At 39.0% G+C, this 18,787-nt stretch overlaps 2 protein-coding genes and 1 non-coding gene across 3 annotated transcripts; all 3 read left to right on the top strand.

The window, feature by feature from the left end:
* Positions 1 to 205: 205 nt before the first annotated feature.
* Positions 206 to 13,956, top strand: grinaa (glutamate receptor, ionotropic, N-methyl D-aspartate-associated protein 1a (glutamate binding)). Its single transcript, XM_040020070.1, has 7 exons — positions 206 to 393; positions 8,932 to 9,285; positions 9,499 to 9,617; positions 9,729 to 9,929; positions 10,323 to 10,451; positions 10,711 to 10,854; positions 12,211 to 13,956. The coding sequence occupies exons 2-7, from the start codon at positions 8,967 to 8,969 to the stop codon at positions 12,358 to 12,360; spliced, it is 1,062 nt and encodes a 353-aa protein (XP_039876004.1). The 5' UTR covers positions 206 to 393; positions 8,932 to 8,966; the 3' UTR covers positions 12,361 to 13,956.
* A 973-nt stretch (positions 13,957 to 14,929) lies between these two features.
* On the top strand, positions 14,930 to 18,779 carry si:ch211-199g17.9 (uncharacterized protein LOC108180085 homolog). Its single transcript, XM_040020072.1, has 9 exons — positions 14,930 to 15,079; positions 15,561 to 15,743; positions 16,988 to 17,062; positions 17,137 to 17,184; positions 17,297 to 17,351; positions 17,826 to 17,915; positions 17,999 to 18,062; positions 18,153 to 18,219; positions 18,330 to 18,779. Exons 1-9 carry the CDS (start codon positions 15,064 to 15,066, stop codon positions 18,428 to 18,430), a joined length of 699 nt encoding a protein of 232 aa, XP_039876006.1. The 5' UTR covers positions 14,930 to 15,063; the 3' UTR covers positions 18,431 to 18,779.
* LOC120727310 lies at positions 16,734 to 16,866 on the top strand. The gene has a single exon (XR_005694494.1). It is a non-coding gene; the product is annotated as a U8 small nucleolar RNA (small nucleolar RNA).
* Positions 18,780 to 18,787: the final 8 nt, after the last annotated feature.

Below are 18,787 nucleotides of genomic sequence, written 5' to 3' on the forward strand. Positions count from 1 at the left end.
AGTAAAAGCAGGTGAATATATTCGGTTAAAGAGAAAAACCCGTAAACGCGACCGATAATAAACCACGTGACTTAAGACCAGCATGAGTCCTGCAGTAATTTCCAGATTAATCTGGATCTTTCCACAGAAGCATTTTGTTTGCATATTTAATTGAGCGGCTCTGTTTTGTCTTTATCCCGATGACGTTATGGGAGGGAAAAGCATGTCATCTGGCAGTTTGTGAAGTCATTTGTGTCGTTTTTCTGTAATGACTGGTGATTCCCACACAACACGTGACCACGCTGTGTCGAAAACGTCAGGGGCCGCTGTCCAGAACCCAGCGCGAGCGCAGAGGAGGAGGAGGAGACGGCGAGAGTACATTTCGGCAGTTACTTCGGAGTAAACTTACCTCAGGTAAAAAGCTGTAATGTTTTTTAATGAGTATTTTGTGTTTTATTAGTAATTTTCCCCCTTTATTTAACACGTATGGATGATGAGCGCCTTTTTCTTTTTTGTTAGCAATCGTCAGCATCTTGCCTATCGCCAACTGTCAGAGGAATAGAAAGCAGTAAATTCCAAAAACACATACTGTTATTTAGGGTTATTAGTTAATCATTTTGTACCCAGATACCAAAAGGTCTGTGTAACTGCAATTTGGCTTTAAAAGGAGCTCTCGGTGTCCTCAGCTTGGGGGCGAGGCGTGTGGTCAGCGTCCGAAAAACGTAGCTAACCCAGATTGGATTCATCATGGCGAGGCTAGCTCGGTGCTGTCGGGTCTCTGTGGCCCACACGCTCGTAGTTTATCCACGCTCCGACATTAATGGTGGTCTCGGCAGCTTGGGCGTAACATTCGTGAATGCCATGTAGTAGATGGTAGCAGTGTCGCATTTATCAGCGCTGGTGAGGCCTGCAGGGGATGCGCCTAAATACAGGTGCAGCATTAAAAAAAAAAGAGACTGCTCGATGCATGCTTTCGTTTTTGGTTTAGAGTCGCTCACCTCATCTAAACATGTCGCGTTGCTCCACTTTTAGTCCGGATTTCTGTTTGAGTTTAGTCTTTCTGACATTTCGGTGTTTTTTTTTTATCAGTGAGTTTGCGTCGTATTTATGAGTATTTGTGGTGTTTCTCAGTGTGTGACTGAGCAGATATCGCAGTATTCATAGCAGGGGCTTTATTATTTAATCACGAGGATTCAGAAGGTAGAATCCGGGCTGAGTCGCATGCAATCGCTATCTTTCTGTGTCATCATAGTTATATATATACTAAATTATACGTTTAGTATTTACTGGTTGTGCAGCCCTTGACAAATATTTAGGTGGGTTTTTTTGTTTATGTTTTTTGGAAGAAAGAAACTCTGACTTCTGGCTCCCTCCAGCTCAAACCGTGGGGATATACTGCTGTATCCTAGAGTCGCCTTACACGAACCAAGGCTCTTTTGCTAGTTATGTGAATGTGTAAACCACTGTTCTTGCACATATATGTAACAGGTGTTGAACAAAATATTTCAGAGGGCTGAGCATGAAAAATACAATGTGAAAAAAGGAGAGGCTACAATAAAAACTATGTTATCCTGATATGGGTTGCTAGATTTGGCCTAGACTTTGAGATATGTGCTCTAAAACTGTGAAACTATGACTGTGTTATATTACTCATGTCCTGTTTCTAACCTCCATGAATAATTCACACACCTTTAAAATATACCCAGTTTGATAAAGAAGCGACATCTTCGGTTGTTTTTTGTAATTACAAACCTCCAAATAAATTATTGACAGTTTTAGTTGTCAATTCTTCATTTGACAGGAGTATTGATAAAGTACAGAGAAAGACAAAACCATGATCCTGTGATATGTGGAGAAAAATATTGTACAGTTGTAGGTTAACTTGCTTGAATGTTGAATGTAAAAACTTACAGCCGCAAATGGAGAGATGCCAAACTGCGTTTCATTGTTCTGGTAACAGTGACAATAAAGATCTATCTTATCTGTCTTATCTATCTTATCTTATACCTTGATTACTGAATTCTATATGGCTGTAGTGTTTTACTGATGATGATGAAATATTGTAGAGGAGTTGCATTAAACATTTGGAGATGCATAAGATTTGGCCACACAACCAACAGTTCATCTCTCTTGCCAGCACCACCTCCTGAAACTGGCAACCCCTCAGAGAGTGAATATTTGATTTTTAACTCTGAGCTAGTAATAAATAGCTTTCTTGTAGTTGCAGTTTTGCTACAGCACTCTATTGTCTAAGTTACATTAATTTTGTGAGCTTAAAAACTCAGTATCTCATTATTATGTTGTTACAATATTAACTTTCACACGGCAATGAGAGAGTATTACGTCAAATGAGGAAAAACGGCTGAAATATGTAACTCTTAATATAGAACTATGAGAACAAAATAAATATCATTATAATGATGTAATTTTTCTACTTTCAGAAGAAACTGAGTAGATTTTTTTTTATGCCACAGTGGTGGCAGTCTGTTGCTATTCTGTGCTAACCTACCTACCTAAAGTGTATCCATCTGCCACAAGGCAAGGTGTCTGCAGGCTTGACAAAGTCAAAGCTGCTGCTGACATGGTATGTCACGATGACAGTATCATACTGCTGCGCTGGCTGGCTGGTAGGAAGCAACTCAGTGTAGGCTTCTCTCAGCCAAGTGGTCCAGTTAGCTGTTCGTTAATAGGACATGAACAGTGTCAGCTGAGGGGTTTGGTTTAAAGCACAGTCGTCTCTGTAGTGGTTTTAAAGCACGTGGGGTCTTTTTATGTTGCAAAACAGGCTTGCAGCAGAGTTACATGAACACCATGTGACTGTGAAACAGCATTTATTTTGATGATATCACTTAGTCATGCTACAGCGACTAAAAGAAAAGCAAAGGGTTCCTGCTCAGCCAGTCACATCTTTGAGTTGAAAACTAACCCAAACTATAACTGAAAAGCTTTTGGGTTTTCTGATTTTAGGAAGTGTTGAACAGTTTTATTGTAGTGTTGTGTGCTTTGTTTTTAAATATGTTGGACTTTCAAGTCTAGCACTTCTCATTTGTTGTTGCAGTGCCAGATATTTCACCTCCATACTGGCCCCACTGCTTTGTGCAGCTGTTCCTGTTTTGTCACTTTGTCTTCTTGTGTGGCTCAGGCATGTACGTGATGTTTTGAATGTGGGTTTGTCGATGTATTGTGGTAGCCTAATTGTGTTAACTTGGCTCTCTGTCTAGCCCACTGAGTTCCTCCGTTCAACCTAATTCCACTAGCGATAGCTATCAGCAGAAGCCAGGGATAGCAGCACTGTCTTTATCCACAGCGATGGAGCGTCTGTCCTAAGAGGATTTGAAATCTCTCACGTAATGCTTGTAAAGCTGTACAAACCATGCCTCAAACTCACTCTAAAAAAAAAAAGAAAAACTGTGACTGTACCAACCTCTTTCCCAGACGGTGAAGTGAAACTGTTGTGGTTACTGGTTGCTGAATTGAACTTTTGAACTTGAGGGTTAATGTGTATTTCTGACATTATTGTCGTATTCTTTGAACTCTGTGTTGTTACTTTGGATTATAGGAGGTAATCCATTCTACATAGCCACAAACAGAGCAGTGCAGATAAATTCAGCATCAAAAACACAGTGCGATGTCACGGCTGTTAAATGTAACATGAATATAAAAACAGCTGATGTTTTTTGAATTTATGCAACTGGGAAAGATAAGTTTTACCAAAGTTTTATATAGGTAATCATTTACATTAAGCTGTTACAAATTAATAGAAAAAGATCCTGAAGTTTTAGCTTTACTCAAGAGAAGCAAGTGAGCAGTCAGCTACAAGGACTTTGAAGCTGCTTTTTTGTGAAGTTCAAAATTTTCTCTCATGTTCTCAGTTTTTAATGTTATCTTTAATGATGGATTTCAAAGCCTAACAAGCTCCCTTTTAAACAAAAAACCAAAAAAACCCCAGAGTAGTTAAAATCAGTAACTGATAAAATGGGGATGTGTATAGCTTTGAAAAGTGTACATGAAGTGTCCGTGAGTTGCACACTCACACTTTTGTAAACATTGGACGGGGTGGATATCACATGCTTTGGGTGACTCACATAATTAGTTAAGGCCTCTTTGGTTATAGTTTCACCAGGGCTACTTTAATTGACTAATATTTCTGTCTATACAAGGGGAGGGTAATCTTTTTATGTAAGCTAACATTGACCACATATTGGATTCTTCAAGAAATCTAACAAAAAATATGCTACTGGGTGTATACTGCATCCCTCTTATGCAACCATTGTTGTTCGGGGAGGGATTTGACTCCTCAGATAATGATTGTAATCTGTTATGATCTTAATGCAGACTGTCACTGTGAAGCACTGCCAGCTTGTTTGTCTGCAGTGTCTCACTGCACTGTCCTACTGATGGACAGATAGGGATCATGAGGATGCACATTGGAGTCCGGATGCATTTGCCAGAGTGAAATGGAGCAGTGTTGCATAACACTCACCGTTAATTCGGTGTGCCCTGAAAAGAGAGGAAGGGGAAAGAGTAAACAACTTTTACTAGATTGATCTGGAAATGAATGGATACTTCCATCCACCTCCTGTATTTTTTTTTTTTCAGTACTCAGTGTATTTGTACTGTTTACAGTTTTGTACACGTAGTAGGTGTAGTCTAAACACCACAGGCTTCTCTATTATTATAAAGGTAACCTGCAGTCTGCTCCACCATTGCTTCTCATTGTGCATTTTTGTATGCATTTATATTTGGCTGTAAACAGTGAAGAATATGAAACCTACGCAGAAGTGCCTGTGTGCAGTCCTTCAATAAAGTAGCAGCACATAGCCCAACCTTCTACGTGCCAGTAGTATGCTGACTGAAAAGTGAAACTAAAAGTTGAAAAGTGGGCCTGAACAGCTGTCATGTAACAACTAAAACTGTACATGTCATCTATTTTCAGTGACTTACTTGGACTGACTTGTATCATTATTTCAATTCTTTTAACTCTTAAGTGTCAGAAAGTAGTGTAAAAACATCTGAACTGATGAGTGTTTAGAGACAGCTTTTTATTCATTTTTAAGGTTGTAGGTTTCAGTCATTGCTGTAATTCTGTGTAGAATTGTAACAGGGCTCCTTCCTGGTTCTAACAGTTTTAGCTGCTTTAAGCTTCTTGTGACAAGCACATTAGTTTATTAAAAAATGTCAGCTAGCTACTACTGCTGGGATGTAATATTTTCACACTCTAACATCAGCATAAGCATGCACAAACACTTCTAAAAAATGCCTTAGCCGTGCAAAGCTATCAGAGTAAAATTCATCGATTTAAACATCCAGGAGGTCACATCCTATTGGAGAGCTTCTTACATCACACCACATGGGTTTTTTTTTCTGACTTTCAAAGGGAGAAAAAGAGCCATGGAAATGCTAAATGGAGAAACTAGTCCAATAGCTCCCAGGAAAAGAAATAGAATTGAAAAACTGTATTCCTAATTTGATTTTTTTTTTTTATCCATTTACGTTAAAAGATTTTGAAAATACTATTTAATTTTTTATTATTTTTTGAACCTGAAAATGTTTTTACTGACTTTTTTGTAAATCCCTTTTGTATTTGAACTATTTATTAATGGATTAGTAGTTTGAAAAATGTATTTATAACTACTCTTTTTATTGTCCATTAAATATTCAAATAATGCATCACTTGAATGTCTAAATAAATAGAATACATTAACAGTTAATTTGCTACTTAATTTACTAATTAATATTTTATTGCACAATTTGGATATCCATTCATTCATGAAAAGATTTATGTCAATGTGTATGACTCTCCTGGTCCTCCATAACCCAGTTGTAGCTTTGTAAGAATAGAGCTATAGTCCTAACAGAGGGTGATTTTCTTCTCTTGTATACACAACCACAGTGTCACCCTAAAAATAAACCCGATGCAGTATTTCCAGAAAAGGACATTGTATCTGAAGCTGGCTATCTCCTGCTGTTTACTACATGTGTGGCTGAAGGCAAATGTGGAGGATATCTCATCTTGATTCTCATTGATTGGATGTGTAAAATGGTTTAAGTGATGCAAGGATAAGGATCCAATGATGGAAGAAATATTCATTTCTAAGCAGTGGCATTTAAATGTCATGCACTTGATTTAAAAAAAAAAAAAAAAAGGTTTCCTCTCTCTAATCTCCTCTAGAAGCCTCCACTCTCCTTGTTTGCTTAAGGTCAAATTAACAGATTAGAAAGTAATTTATTATGGGGAAGAGAGAACGTTTTCCCAATTTAAGGAGAGGACATGAGGCAAACGTTAACATAATGAATAGCACCCCAGGTGTTCTTTTGAAGTCAGCAATTGACTCAGTGGCTTTTTGGCTCCCTGCCCTTTGAGCAAGTTCTCCTCTGGGGACTTCAGGCCTTATTATGAAACCTGCACAGCACATTTGGAAGATGGCGACTGCTTGCCTTGTGCACCTCTCTGCAGAGTAATTTTGTTTTCTGTTGTGGAGCTCTGTGGTTTTAGATGCCTTGTTAGCATTATAGATTACAGATTACAGGATATAAACCTGTTGACCCAAGTTGTGCGGGGAGCCCAGGTGGGAGGAGGGTCACTGCAGTAATGGCCAATATGTCAGGTTGCCTCCTGAAGCAGATTAATAATACATACAGTTACCAAGGCGGCGCCTGCATCCATGGAAACACTTTCAGCACCAGTGTGTGAGCAATGTTTGTACTGTAGTTTCTTTTCCTTTTTCCTCTCACGTCCATGACAGCTTTAAGTAGATTTCAGGGTAACCGGTCATTCTTCTGAAAGTTTTCGCTCAGATCGGATTTATTGACAAAACCTCATACATCTGTAGTAGCAAAGATTCATCTGTTGTTTGTGTAAAGAAAATAAAATAAAAACTCCTTTATTTTACCTACTTCAGATGTCTTGGTAACAATAATACACTATCCCTTTAAGAGTAGTAGTGGGGCTACTCAAACAATGTTAGTGTACTGTCATTATCTGGCTAAATATGTGTATTGTCAAATTGTCTTTCTAGGGTCTGCGGTCTTTGCCACCAACTTGTGTAACATTGTGGCATATTCCTGTTTTTGTTCCTCTATGTTGGTTTGTACTTCTGTATACTTAGGACTATCAGACACTCCTCCCCTTATCTTTCTTCACAGAGGAGTGTGTTGCAAGTGTCTTGTCTAGTGTTCAGACAGTAACCTTTGGCCATTTTTTTCCTGACATTAACTCATGCTGCACTACAGTGGTTCACACTGAAATACCACAGTCTGAGGTCATACCCTTTGGTCTCTTCCACCTCTGCTGTGCTTCAGTGGCACAAACAGCCTTAACAGAAGACATGTGCTTGTCACCACACCTATATATAAACTTAGCCTGGCTTTTAATACTGTGATTTTACTTACCTTTACGATTTACAAAGTGCTCTGACAGAGGCAAAGATTAGATTTAAACAGACTGAAACATTAAATTCAAACAAATGTACAGCTGAAAGAAAAAGAAGTTCACCCTATAGACATGAGGTTACTGAGTGTGCAACACCTGCTTCAAACACCCTTGTGTACTTAGTGGTTGGACCACACCCAGCTCACTTAGAGACCAGCTACACACCTGTGAAGCTGTGAGTGCCTCTTTCACAGTTACAACTAGAGCAGGGCGATATGACCAAAAATATTTATCACGATATACATTTGAAAATTTGCGATAACGATATAACTGACGATATAATTGACACTAGACAAAATACTTTACAACTCCTCAACTTTATTAGTGCAAAAAAAAAAACCCATCAATGTATTTTCAATTAAACAAGCAGCTTTTTAAGTGCATTAAAGTTATATAAAAAATTAAGTGCAAATGCAAATTCCTCGCTGACAGTTTAATCAAAAGGCATTTCCAGTGGAAATTGGCCGACATATCCTCAGCATAACCATGTATAATATCCACAAAACTTAAAAAGAGGTTATACACACACAATACGGTAATATTATGTTGAAGCACAGTACGTATCACTCCGCGAGACTCCTGCCTACGATAGCCGTAATGCTCCGACAATCCATCAAGCGGTGCGGGTTCGTAGCTAAGCAAAGTCGTACTGAAACATTTGACAGATTTTCGAGCGCCGTGTACCACATAAAATCGTTTCGAGGTCAGTAAACACAACCAGAATTCATACATAAGGCACACGGGATTATACGGGGCACTGTCGATTTTCAGAAAAATCAAAGAATTGATTTTAAGTGTGCCGTATTTTCCAAAAAACACAGTAGTAACGACGGCCCGCTAGCATGCTCTACCAAAAATAGTGCTTTGTTGTGTATCTGACGGATGAAAGCCAAACCAGTTTCACACCACTGAAGTTGCAGCATTTTTACAAACCAGTTCTCGTTCATCCGTTTCATTCAACGATCCACTTTCGCTCTTCTCATTCTGCGTCGCCGCCATGTGCGCATGTAAACAAAGGCACTGCGCATGCGCGTTTTACCCATATTCTATCGCGATATTTCATTTTCTTATTGTTGCCCAACATTACACCGGTATTACTGTGAACGGTATGATATAGCCCAGCCCTAGTTACAACAACATAAAACAGTATGTTTGTAGTATTTACCACTGATGTAACTGTCTCAAGAACCAGATCTTCATGTGATGGCACCCAGAGGCAGACATTCAGCTGCCTCAATGATGCAAGCTAACACTAATTCTAGGCCTGCTCTTGCTCCGGGTAATGATAAAATAGCTGACTTTTTGCTTATGAAACAAAACTTGAACATCCTGTTGGTCTGCCTAGTGCCTTTGCCTTTCCCTTTGTTGAATTTGTTTACTCGCCTCTCTCCTTTTAATCAAGCAGATGCGGTGTTTGTGTCTTTGCCAGTTTGGCTGAGATGTTGGTGTTACATTATGTGCTTTTATTCTGTACATATTTGTAAGTAGTTACATTATATTTTTGCTTTTCTGCTTTTCAGAGATTGTTGAAGCAGAGTGAGCTTTTCTCTACATCATGTCCCAGGACAAGAGTAGGTACCCCATAATGGGTGAGACCAACCCACTTCATAATGATGTCTATGGACCCCCTCAGCTAGGGTTCGGTGTGCCCCCCCCAAACTACAGCCAAGCCCCAGGGGGGCCCTACCCGCCTGCAGCCGGATATGGGCAGCCCGGATACGGACAGCCCGGATACGGACAGCCTGGCTTTCCCCAGGCAGGCCCAGGCTTCGCTCCCGGTCCCTACCCTCAGATGCCCTATCCACAGGGACCGTACCCTCAGGGGCCATATCAGCAAGGACCTGCACAGCCAGGCTTTCCTGGAGACCCCATGGGTGAGTGGTTATACTAAAGATCATTAGAAAACTAATAGTGTATCTGTGTAAAGAGCTCTTAATGAGCAATAAGAGTCAAAAAGTCCACAGATCTAAATATTCACTCTTCTCGTACTTAGCTAACAAAATGACACATGACAGTCAAAATGTGCTAAAACATCATGTATTCTTCCCTTTTTAATCCCAAATTATCATGCTCTAATGTTTTCGTAGCACCACCTGTAGGTAGCCCTGGTTATCATGGTGACGGGCCTCCATCTTATTACGACAACGATGAGTTCACCAACTCCGGATTCGAGGACAAGAACATCCGACAAGCCTTCATCAGAAAAGTAGGTTCCTCTGTTTCTACCAGATGAATATAGAACATAACTGACGTGAACACACAATCCAACCAAAACAAGATCCCTAATCAAAGTAATTTAATTCCTCCTTATTTCCAGGTCTTCATGGTTCTCACTGTGCAGCTGCTGATCACTTTCTCCTTCGTTGCTGTCTTCACCTTTGTCGATGAAGCCAAGTTATTTGTGCGTAAGAATACGTGGACGTACTACGTGTCCTACGCAGTCTTCTTCGTGTCTTTGATTGTCCTCAGCTGCTGTGGTGACTTCCGCCGCAAGCACCCCTGGAATTTGGTTGCTCTGGTGAGAACTTTTCCAAACTCCTTCCACTCCTTTTACAGCTTAGACAGTTGTGAAAGGAATGCTATGTATACATTCCATTCTGCAGCTGTATTTTTGGCTACCTGCAGGCCTTGATTTCTGGAAATGGACTGCTTGCTGCTGAGCTTTTCAAATGTATTTTTAAGACCCATTAAGTAAGTGCCATCATATAGCTGATACTGCCAAAACTGGACATCTCACATCAAATTAATCTAGATGAATAAACATCAAAACAGGCCAGATGGAAATCACACAAGGTTGTCCTGTTAAGATTGATTTTATAGTAATAATAAGAGGTGACCTCTCTCACTCTGAAAGCTGAATGTTTCTTTGTAAACAGTTTTATAAGTAATTTGTCTGTTTTCTTTCGTACAGTCCATCCTGACGTTGAGTCTCTCCTACATGGTGGGTATGATCGCTAGCTTCTATGACACAGACAGCGTCATCATGGCTGTGGGCATCACCGCGGTGGTCTGTTTCACCGTCGTCCTCTTCTCGCTACAGGTCAGCACGCACAGACAGCTGCTTCTGTAAATGTGTTTGAGTGTCCATAAAAGCATCCAAACATCATTCTCTTAAGAGATCATTTGTTTGTTTTTGTTCGCACTGTGGTGTTTTACCCAGTCAATAACAAGCAAATACTCAGACTGTGTATAAAAGCTCCTTCAGAATTACATTTCTTTAACCGTAGAGTGCCGTGTCTCCCATTTTTAAACATCTTGCTTTTAATTTTCTTCTGTTCTATTTTCTTTTTCTTTCACAGAGCAAGTATGACTTTACTTCCTGTCGGGGCGTGCTGTTCGTGTGTCTGATCGTGCTGTTGCTCTTCTCCATCCTGTGCATCTTCATCCGCCACAAGATCCTGCACATCGTCTATGCCTCACTGGGAGCGCTACTCTTCACTTGCGTAAGTGCCGCACATATATCTCGCCTTCTATGTACAAAAAAAAAAGAAAAACAAATACTTATGAGTTTGAAGGATTGTTACGCATCCAAGTGGTTTATCTATCAGCTTTTTGCATTTCTTGACAGTGCCCTGCTAAATGGTGAGAAATATTTGGCTTGCAAGGGTTACAAAGTAAACTTTTACAAAACTGAGGTCACTTTTAAATATACATGACAGTATTAACTAAAGCAAAACGATATACCTTACATTATCATGTTCAGTGTGCAAATGGCAGTTTAAGGCAGCATACACTGATGAGGCATAACATAATGACCATAGACAGGTGAAATGAGTAACACCAACTAACTCTTCATCATGGCACCTGTTATTGGGTGGGATATATTAGGGAACAAGGGAATGTTAATCTCTTCAAAGTTGATGCATTAAAAGCAGGAAAAATCAGCAATTGTAAGGATTTGACCAAGTTTGACAAGGAACAAATTGTGATGGCTAGACGGCTGTTTCACAGCATCTCCAAAGCTGCAGCTCTTGTGACGTGTTCCCGGTCCACAGTGGTCACTGTATTAAAAACAGTCCAATGAAGAAACTGTGTTGATCCAGTGACAGGGTCATTGATGTACATGTGGAACAAAGCTTGGCTCGTGTGGTTCGATCCCACAGACGAGCTACTGTAACTCAAACAGCTGAAAAAGTTGATGCTGGTTCTGACAGAAAGGTGTCAGAATACACAGAGCATCGCAGTTTGTTGCATATAGGGCTGCATAGCCACTGATCAGTCAGGGCGCACATGCATCAGAACGGCCCTGGTCTGATGAATCGTGTTTTCTTTGACCTCGTGTGGATGGCCGGGTGCATGTCCGCCACTTACCTGGCAGGTGGAGGCGATGTGATGCCTTGGGCAATGTTCTGCTGAGAACCCTTGGGTCCTGCCATCGATGTGGATGTTACTTTGACACATAACACCTTCCTCAGCAATGTTGCAGACCATTGACACCCTTTCATGGAAACGGTATTCCCTGATGGTGGGGGCCTCTTTTGGCACAATAATGTACCCTGCCACAAAACAAAAATGGTTTAGCAAAAGTTTGAGGAGAACAACAACGAGTTTGACTTGACTTCCAAATCACCCAGATCTCAATCCAATCAAGCATGTGTGGGATGTGAGGCCCCACCTCACAGGATCTGTTGCTAACATCTTGGTGCCAGATATCACCACACAAAGGGGTTCAATATAATATTAGGCAGATGGTCATAATGCAATGCCTTATTAGTGTATGGCCACAGTATGTGAAGTAACAGTTGACGACCAAATAGATTGTATACAAAGTGTACTAATTCCATCTTTTGTCTGTGCAGTTTTTGGCTGTTGATACTCAGCTTCTCCTGGGAAACAAGAAGCTGGCCCTGAGTCCAGAGGAATACATTTTTGCCGCACTTAACCTCTACACTGACATCATCAACATTTTCCTCTACATCCTGGCAATCGTGGGACGCTCCCGCGAGTGAGGCAGCACCTAGAGGAGAACAGCTGGGAGATGGGGAACGCCTCCCTTTATTTTGAAATGTTGCTAAAATGCCCCTTCTCGTTGACTTCATTACTTTATTTGATCCCCTTTTGTTTCCTCTCCCATCACACAGAGTTCTATTTTTAAGAGGTAGTAGGTGCTGAGGAGATGATGCAGCTGGTCTTGACAGTCAGCTGAGAGGGGCACTATTTATTTAGTGGAATAAAAATATTGCAATTAATGACAGAGCATAATCATCTGTCCTCACCTTTGACCATTGTGCTTGCTCTAACTGTCCTCTGCTTCTATTAACACAGAAGGCTATGTCTATACCTACACCTCGACTTCTCGTATGGCAGAATTAAACATGCAGGCTCTGCTGCAGAAGTTGAATAGAAAAAGAGCAGGAATGATTATGCCGACACACAGATGAAACCAGCTTTGCCTAAAGAGAAGTTAGTGTTAGAAATGCCATCTTCCTTCGACTGTCTGTTTTCACAAACTTTGTCTCTCCCTTTCAGCCTGCTGGTGTAAAGTAACTCTGCATGGCAAACTGGAAACACAACTAAAGACGTGGTATGGTTATCTACAGCTATAAGAGGAATGCCTCTAGCTTGCTTGTCACAGCTGTAAATAGTTGATGTGTTTTACTGTATATGATGCCAGTATCCCCCCTACCTCTGAAAGATGTGCTGGAGTAATTTATATGGATGTGTCCAGCAACGAGTAAAAGTTGTTTTGAATGGCATAAGAATGAAGCTTGTTGTTGGATGTGTAACATAAATGAACATAAATTATTGTATTATTACAGAATATCTTTTCAAAATGAGGATTTTTCTTTTTTGTTGTTCTAAAACCTGAAATGTTCTCTTAAGTTCCCCGTTTCTTTAATTTACTCCTTTTTTTGGGGGGGGGTCATTAATGTGAATTAAAAATTACTCTTTGTATGGGTTTCTTTGTCATAATAACTAATATTATTTTTGGTTTTGCAGTTTTTGTCCATGTTTAAAAACTAATGTAGACACGTACTGGGCTTTAAAGACATGAAACTTTGAACTTGTGGTAGATACTGGGGTTTCTTTGAATTTGGTGCAAGGTTTAGAGGAAACTTGGAGACTGTAACGTCATCACACAATAGCATTTTGAAACCATTACTTACTGACTGCAGTTTTTTTGTTTTTGTTTTTTTAAAGTGAAACTCACAGAATAAATCTTAATGCACTGGAAGCCAAAATACATGCAATGACATTGAAGTTGAATGAAACAATATTTTTATTCTCTAACTTGTTTTGATTTTTTTCACCCCTTGCATGACCCTTTCCTCGTCTGCATGTGTGAAAAATGTACACAGTACAGCTGTTCTTGTTTTGGGGACACATTGGTGTATTGAACCCCAATTAGACTATTTTTAAAATTCCTGTGTTTGTATTCAACTAACATGTCTGTATATAGAGCTCCTTAGTGGTGTGTATAGGTAAAGTAAGTTTTGGGCTTTGTAGGTCTGTTCGCATTGTATATTTGCATCAAATCAAACTTGAACTAAACCCCCCTACACAGCTGTTTGGCTTTTCATTAAAATGGATACAGTGATTAACAAGTTTGAGCTCTGTGTGTTGATTTTTGTGTTTCAGTTGTGATAAAATGATCACGTAAAGGAAATACAAAATTCTGGGCCTTATTAATAACACTTCTCTGTTTTAAATAAAAAAACAAAGCACAGCCAGTGCAGTAGGTTGGCTCTGTGGAAGACTGGTTCTGCCACTAAAGGGAGGAAAATATAAACACCAAATTTGATTTGCCTTTTGGAAGTAAAAAAATTTTGTTATATTAAAATTTCAGTGTTGGTATCACAAAGTCTTTACAAATTAGAGCTGAGCCTTAGTACTGGAAATGGTGAGAAAATGAAAACATTTTTGAGTAATCAAATTTTACTGAAATGGTCTTTCTTTTTTTCTTTCTGTTTTTTTCTTTTTTTTTTTTTTTTTACCCTTTCGTTTAGTCAGTGAATTTATTAAATCCATTTTTCAGTGGTGGAAAGGAGCTTCCATATTGCTCTGGTTAACTTCACTCAAAAAATTGATGAATAAAAACCTTTGTGCTACCCTGACCTCCTAGAAACATCACATTTCAGGACATTTTTTTTTAGTATTTCAGCAAAAATTAAAATAATAAATATTAAAAAAAAAAAAAAAAAAGTGTATTATGTACATAATAATGATGATAACATATTATAATCACCCTTTTAATGGTCTTCTTGGTCAGTTTATTTAGACAGTTGCATTGGGGGGGTATTGAAAAAATTCCAACAGTCATAATTGAATACATTATTTTAAACATGAATTATGCACTCGGACACGAACATGTTTCCCGCATCACATTAAAGAGATGAATTCCATCAGCACAGCCTGTCTTGCTCCTGCTTTATGCTAATTAAAAACATTTATAGTGAAACTGTAATTACCAGGTAAAGCACATACCACCCTGTTTTTCAGCTATGATTTATTTATTGTAATATTAAGTTTTACGCTATAAATAAGCAAAAGGGCTAAATATCATGCAGTGCTGTGCACGCGCCCGTCAGTACTGCGGCTCGTGCTGCCGCCCCACCAATGAAGAGCAAGGAGGAGAAACTTCGCGCGTCAGTTAAGCTGTCAGTTGCTCTTGTGGTCAGTTAAAAAGAAAACAAGGTGGTGTCAGGATAGAGATGAGTGATTTCGAAGGTAAAGCGATGTACATTAAGCTGGAGAGAGAAATTTACACTGATCTAAAAAGTAACCTGAAAAAAACAACTAAACAACCGTTGGTTTCATATTTGCCAAAGGTTTTAAAGTAAATGTTCAGTATTTTACCCCTTAAGTATAACCTCTTTGTGAAATATTCTACCATCATCTTAATTTAAGCATTAAAGGCTCTCATATTAGCCTAAATAAGTCTTTATTTAGGTTAGCAAAAAAACTAAGCTAGCGTTTCCACTTGGCTACCTATCGGGCAGGTGTTCAAGCTAGCCAGAAAACCTTACCTGCTTAAATTTAACCTCAGGTTAAAGATGATTTATAAAAGTAACTATTTATTTATTTATTTATTTATTTATTTATTTTGTACTTATTACCAGATTATAACCAGAGTAAGTAAGAATATTATAGAAAGGTAAAGTTATTACAAGTTTTCATGACTCTAACGTTTCACTTTATTACGTGACAGGGTTCAGCATCGAGCACATGATTAATGTGAAACCGCTGAGAGGAGGTAAACCAGCTGACGTTTCACTGCACACTGATAAACTTCAAAACCTCGAGCCTGATACGGTTCCGTGCGCTTCAGGTGGACAAATGCACGAGCCAAAGGTTGAACAGCTGATCGGAAAACTCGGGAGGCTTAAACAGGGTAATGTATGATTGATCTGTTCTATCAGATGTTTTTTGAATAGCTGCTAAATGTATTACTTAACAGGACGGCAGATATATAACGTTTACGGTAAGACTGTTCAGACTCAATAGCGACATCTGCCGGTGATCCTTTTCTCCCCGGTTTTTTCAGACGAGTTTTAGGGAGACGAACAATGTTTCGCCTATAACAATAATGATGATACTAGTACTACTACTACTACTACTAATAATAATAAAAATGATAAACGACTCTGGGTTTTATCGGAAGCCTTGTGGGCCTGGTTTTGCTGTGTTTGCAGTAAATTTGGCTTAATCGAAGGATTCGTGTAAAGCAAACGAACTCGTTGTCGTGTCTTTCCCTCTCGTGTTGACCTGCGATAGCGACGCGCATGCGTGTCGTTATACAAAGGCCTGTAGATAACTAATAAATCCGCCGTTGGCGTCATTTTTATCTGTCGAATAATGAGCTTATTCACTTGATCTGTAGGAGTACTAAGCATGTAACTAAGTACATGTGTTTAGTACAAACCAGTCCGTCTGTCAGCTCATAATGTGTCTCTATCCAAATGGGAGGTAGTCACAAGTTCCGCTTCCGGTAGCAAGCCCCGTATAATTTTCCTTATATTGGACAAAAATCGCGATAGCATGCGAATTTGTGACATTTTCATGTTTCCTCAAGTGATGAGACACGCGTACAACGTGAAAAACACGTTAACAACTTTTTTACGGAGGGATACAAACGTTATTGATGCGCACCAATGAAAGCGCAGTATATAGCGATATGCTAATGAATACGCGCTCCCTTGTTTACTTTAACAGAAATATTATAGAATATAGCTCAATTTCTTTACAAATTTACATAACATCCGTGCTGTTTATAGCGCTATAGGCAGAATGTAAGTGCTAAATATTTACACAGAAATTTAAAACCGTGAGTAAAACATGCATATGCGTTGTTCATAATGTCTCTGTGAACTATGGTTGGGTATTGTCAGTGAGGTATATCCTTACCTGTTACTCCATTTATGGAGTTGCAGAAAATGATGAATGGAGAGCTATGAGATATGATTAGTATCTCCCTCTTTTGGGGAACAGCAACACCCCTTAAGAGCCATTCTGATTAACTTGTGAAATGTAATTTTAATATTTTGCAAAGTTTATCCTGTCTTTGTATTATTTGTTGGGAAACCTATGTTATGTAATGTTGTTGTGCTGTGTCTAAGGCATTGTTCTCAATTTAAGGTAAAAGAGCCCTGGAAGAAGAAATTAAGAAGACAAAGTCAGTCAGTGACTCATTGGAGAAGGAGCTGGAAAACTGTAAGACACAAAGTTAATGATCTTCACACAGTCTTTACTAAACCAGCAGCTGAGATACTGTCCTTGATTCACAGTACAAACTAAAGTCTTCCAACTGGAGGCAATCCATAAAGAAAAGGAAGGTATGCAAGTGTTAGTGGCAAACAGTTGTACACGTATAGTTCATCATTTATAAGTGTACAGGCATTAAATGTGAGCCCACTGATGGACATAGTTGCTCGTCTGTTTCTTCAGAGGTGTGCAATAAGCTGCAGTTTCAGTGTGAAGAGTCTGAGCAGGACGCTGCCAGGTGAGCTCCGTGCTGAAAGTTTGAAGAGATTTACTGGATCTGCTCAGTCATAAGGAGCATTCTTTGCTGAACCATCAATGGGCTTCATTTGTGTTTTTTGATGTTGAACACTAGATGGCAGTAATCTGTCTTTTTTAGCATCCTGGATACTTTTTTTAATTTTTATTTTATTTGGGGTTGAATCTTTATATAGTTAGATAATGTTGTACAGCCCGATACTGCTGTCTTAGCTTTTGCTTCTTCTTTCAATTGTGTTTAATTGCCCACAATCTGCCCATTTATTCAATTAAATACCTGAAAAGGATGCACCTTCCCACATTCAGTCAGTGTAAACAGGTAGTCAGAGATATAATGGTTTTTTATTTATGATTAGAATCTGCTTTTTATTACATTTATTGTTTGAAAATCTTTTATTAGTTTTAATCTTTTTAAGTTTTATTGTATTTTGTGTTTGTATCTGTGTGTGTGTTTCAGACATTTACAACTGAATAAGAAAAGTGAGGAGCTGCTGGAGCAGTATAGATATGAAATCCAGGATGTCAAGCTTAAACACCGAAAACTGCGGTACTGTTTAATAGTGCAAAGACTCGTTTTCTGTGAAAAACCTCTGGCTGTTGTTACACATTTAGAAACTCATGTTTCTGCAGGATGAGATTTGAAAACCTGCTTCATCAACTGATAGACCAGCACAAGAATCTGCACTATGTCTTTGTAAGTGTTTGTGTTAAATTCTCTCCACAACTCTTGTGAGAAGATTCAAATGTGACTTTATTATTATATTATTATTATGACTTTACTCAGACTCCAGAGAGACTCCCAGATGAATTAAAGAGTGTTGAGAATACAAAGAGCCAGCTGTTGGCAGCTGGTAAGCATCTCCGCACACTCTTCTCTCAGCACAAATGTTGTATGTGTGTGAATACAGCGTTTGTTTTCACTTTCCAGCACTGTCACTGAATTTGTTCTGTGTTTTGACAGAAAAGCTAAAGCTCACTCAGCTGCACAACCTCGATGAGGAGCTGGAAAAGATGAAGAACCAGAAGCAGGCTCAGGAAGCAGCTGCAGAGACTCAGGAGTAAATTTGCTCTGATTTAAAGAATCAGAGGTATATGCTGTGATTACACATCTGTCTTGTCAGCTTTATCAGCTGGAATCCTGCAAACTAAGTGATTATTTATACTCCTGACATCCAGCTGAGATATCTGACCACAGAATTCTGGGTATTTCTGATGTTTTTTCTCATATCATATAATATATGTTCTGTAGGGATAAATTCTGGTTGATCTCTTAGTGTTTTTCACATAGAGACATGCTATAAACTGTCATCTGTTTGATACTAGGTTATTTATTGTGTTCATATATTTAAAAACTATAAAGCCTGTTTGAATTGTTGTAACATTGTTTTCATCACTCTGAAATCCTAGAAGTAGCACAAC

The sequence above is a fragment of the Simochromis diagramma genome, unplaced genomic scaffold, assembly GCF_900408965.1.
Source record: "Simochromis diagramma unplaced genomic scaffold, fSimDia1.1 OVJJ01000753.1, whole genome shotgun sequence".
In the NCBI taxonomy this organism is placed as follows: domain Eukaryota; kingdom Metazoa; phylum Chordata; class Actinopteri; order Cichliformes; family Cichlidae; genus Simochromis; species Simochromis diagramma.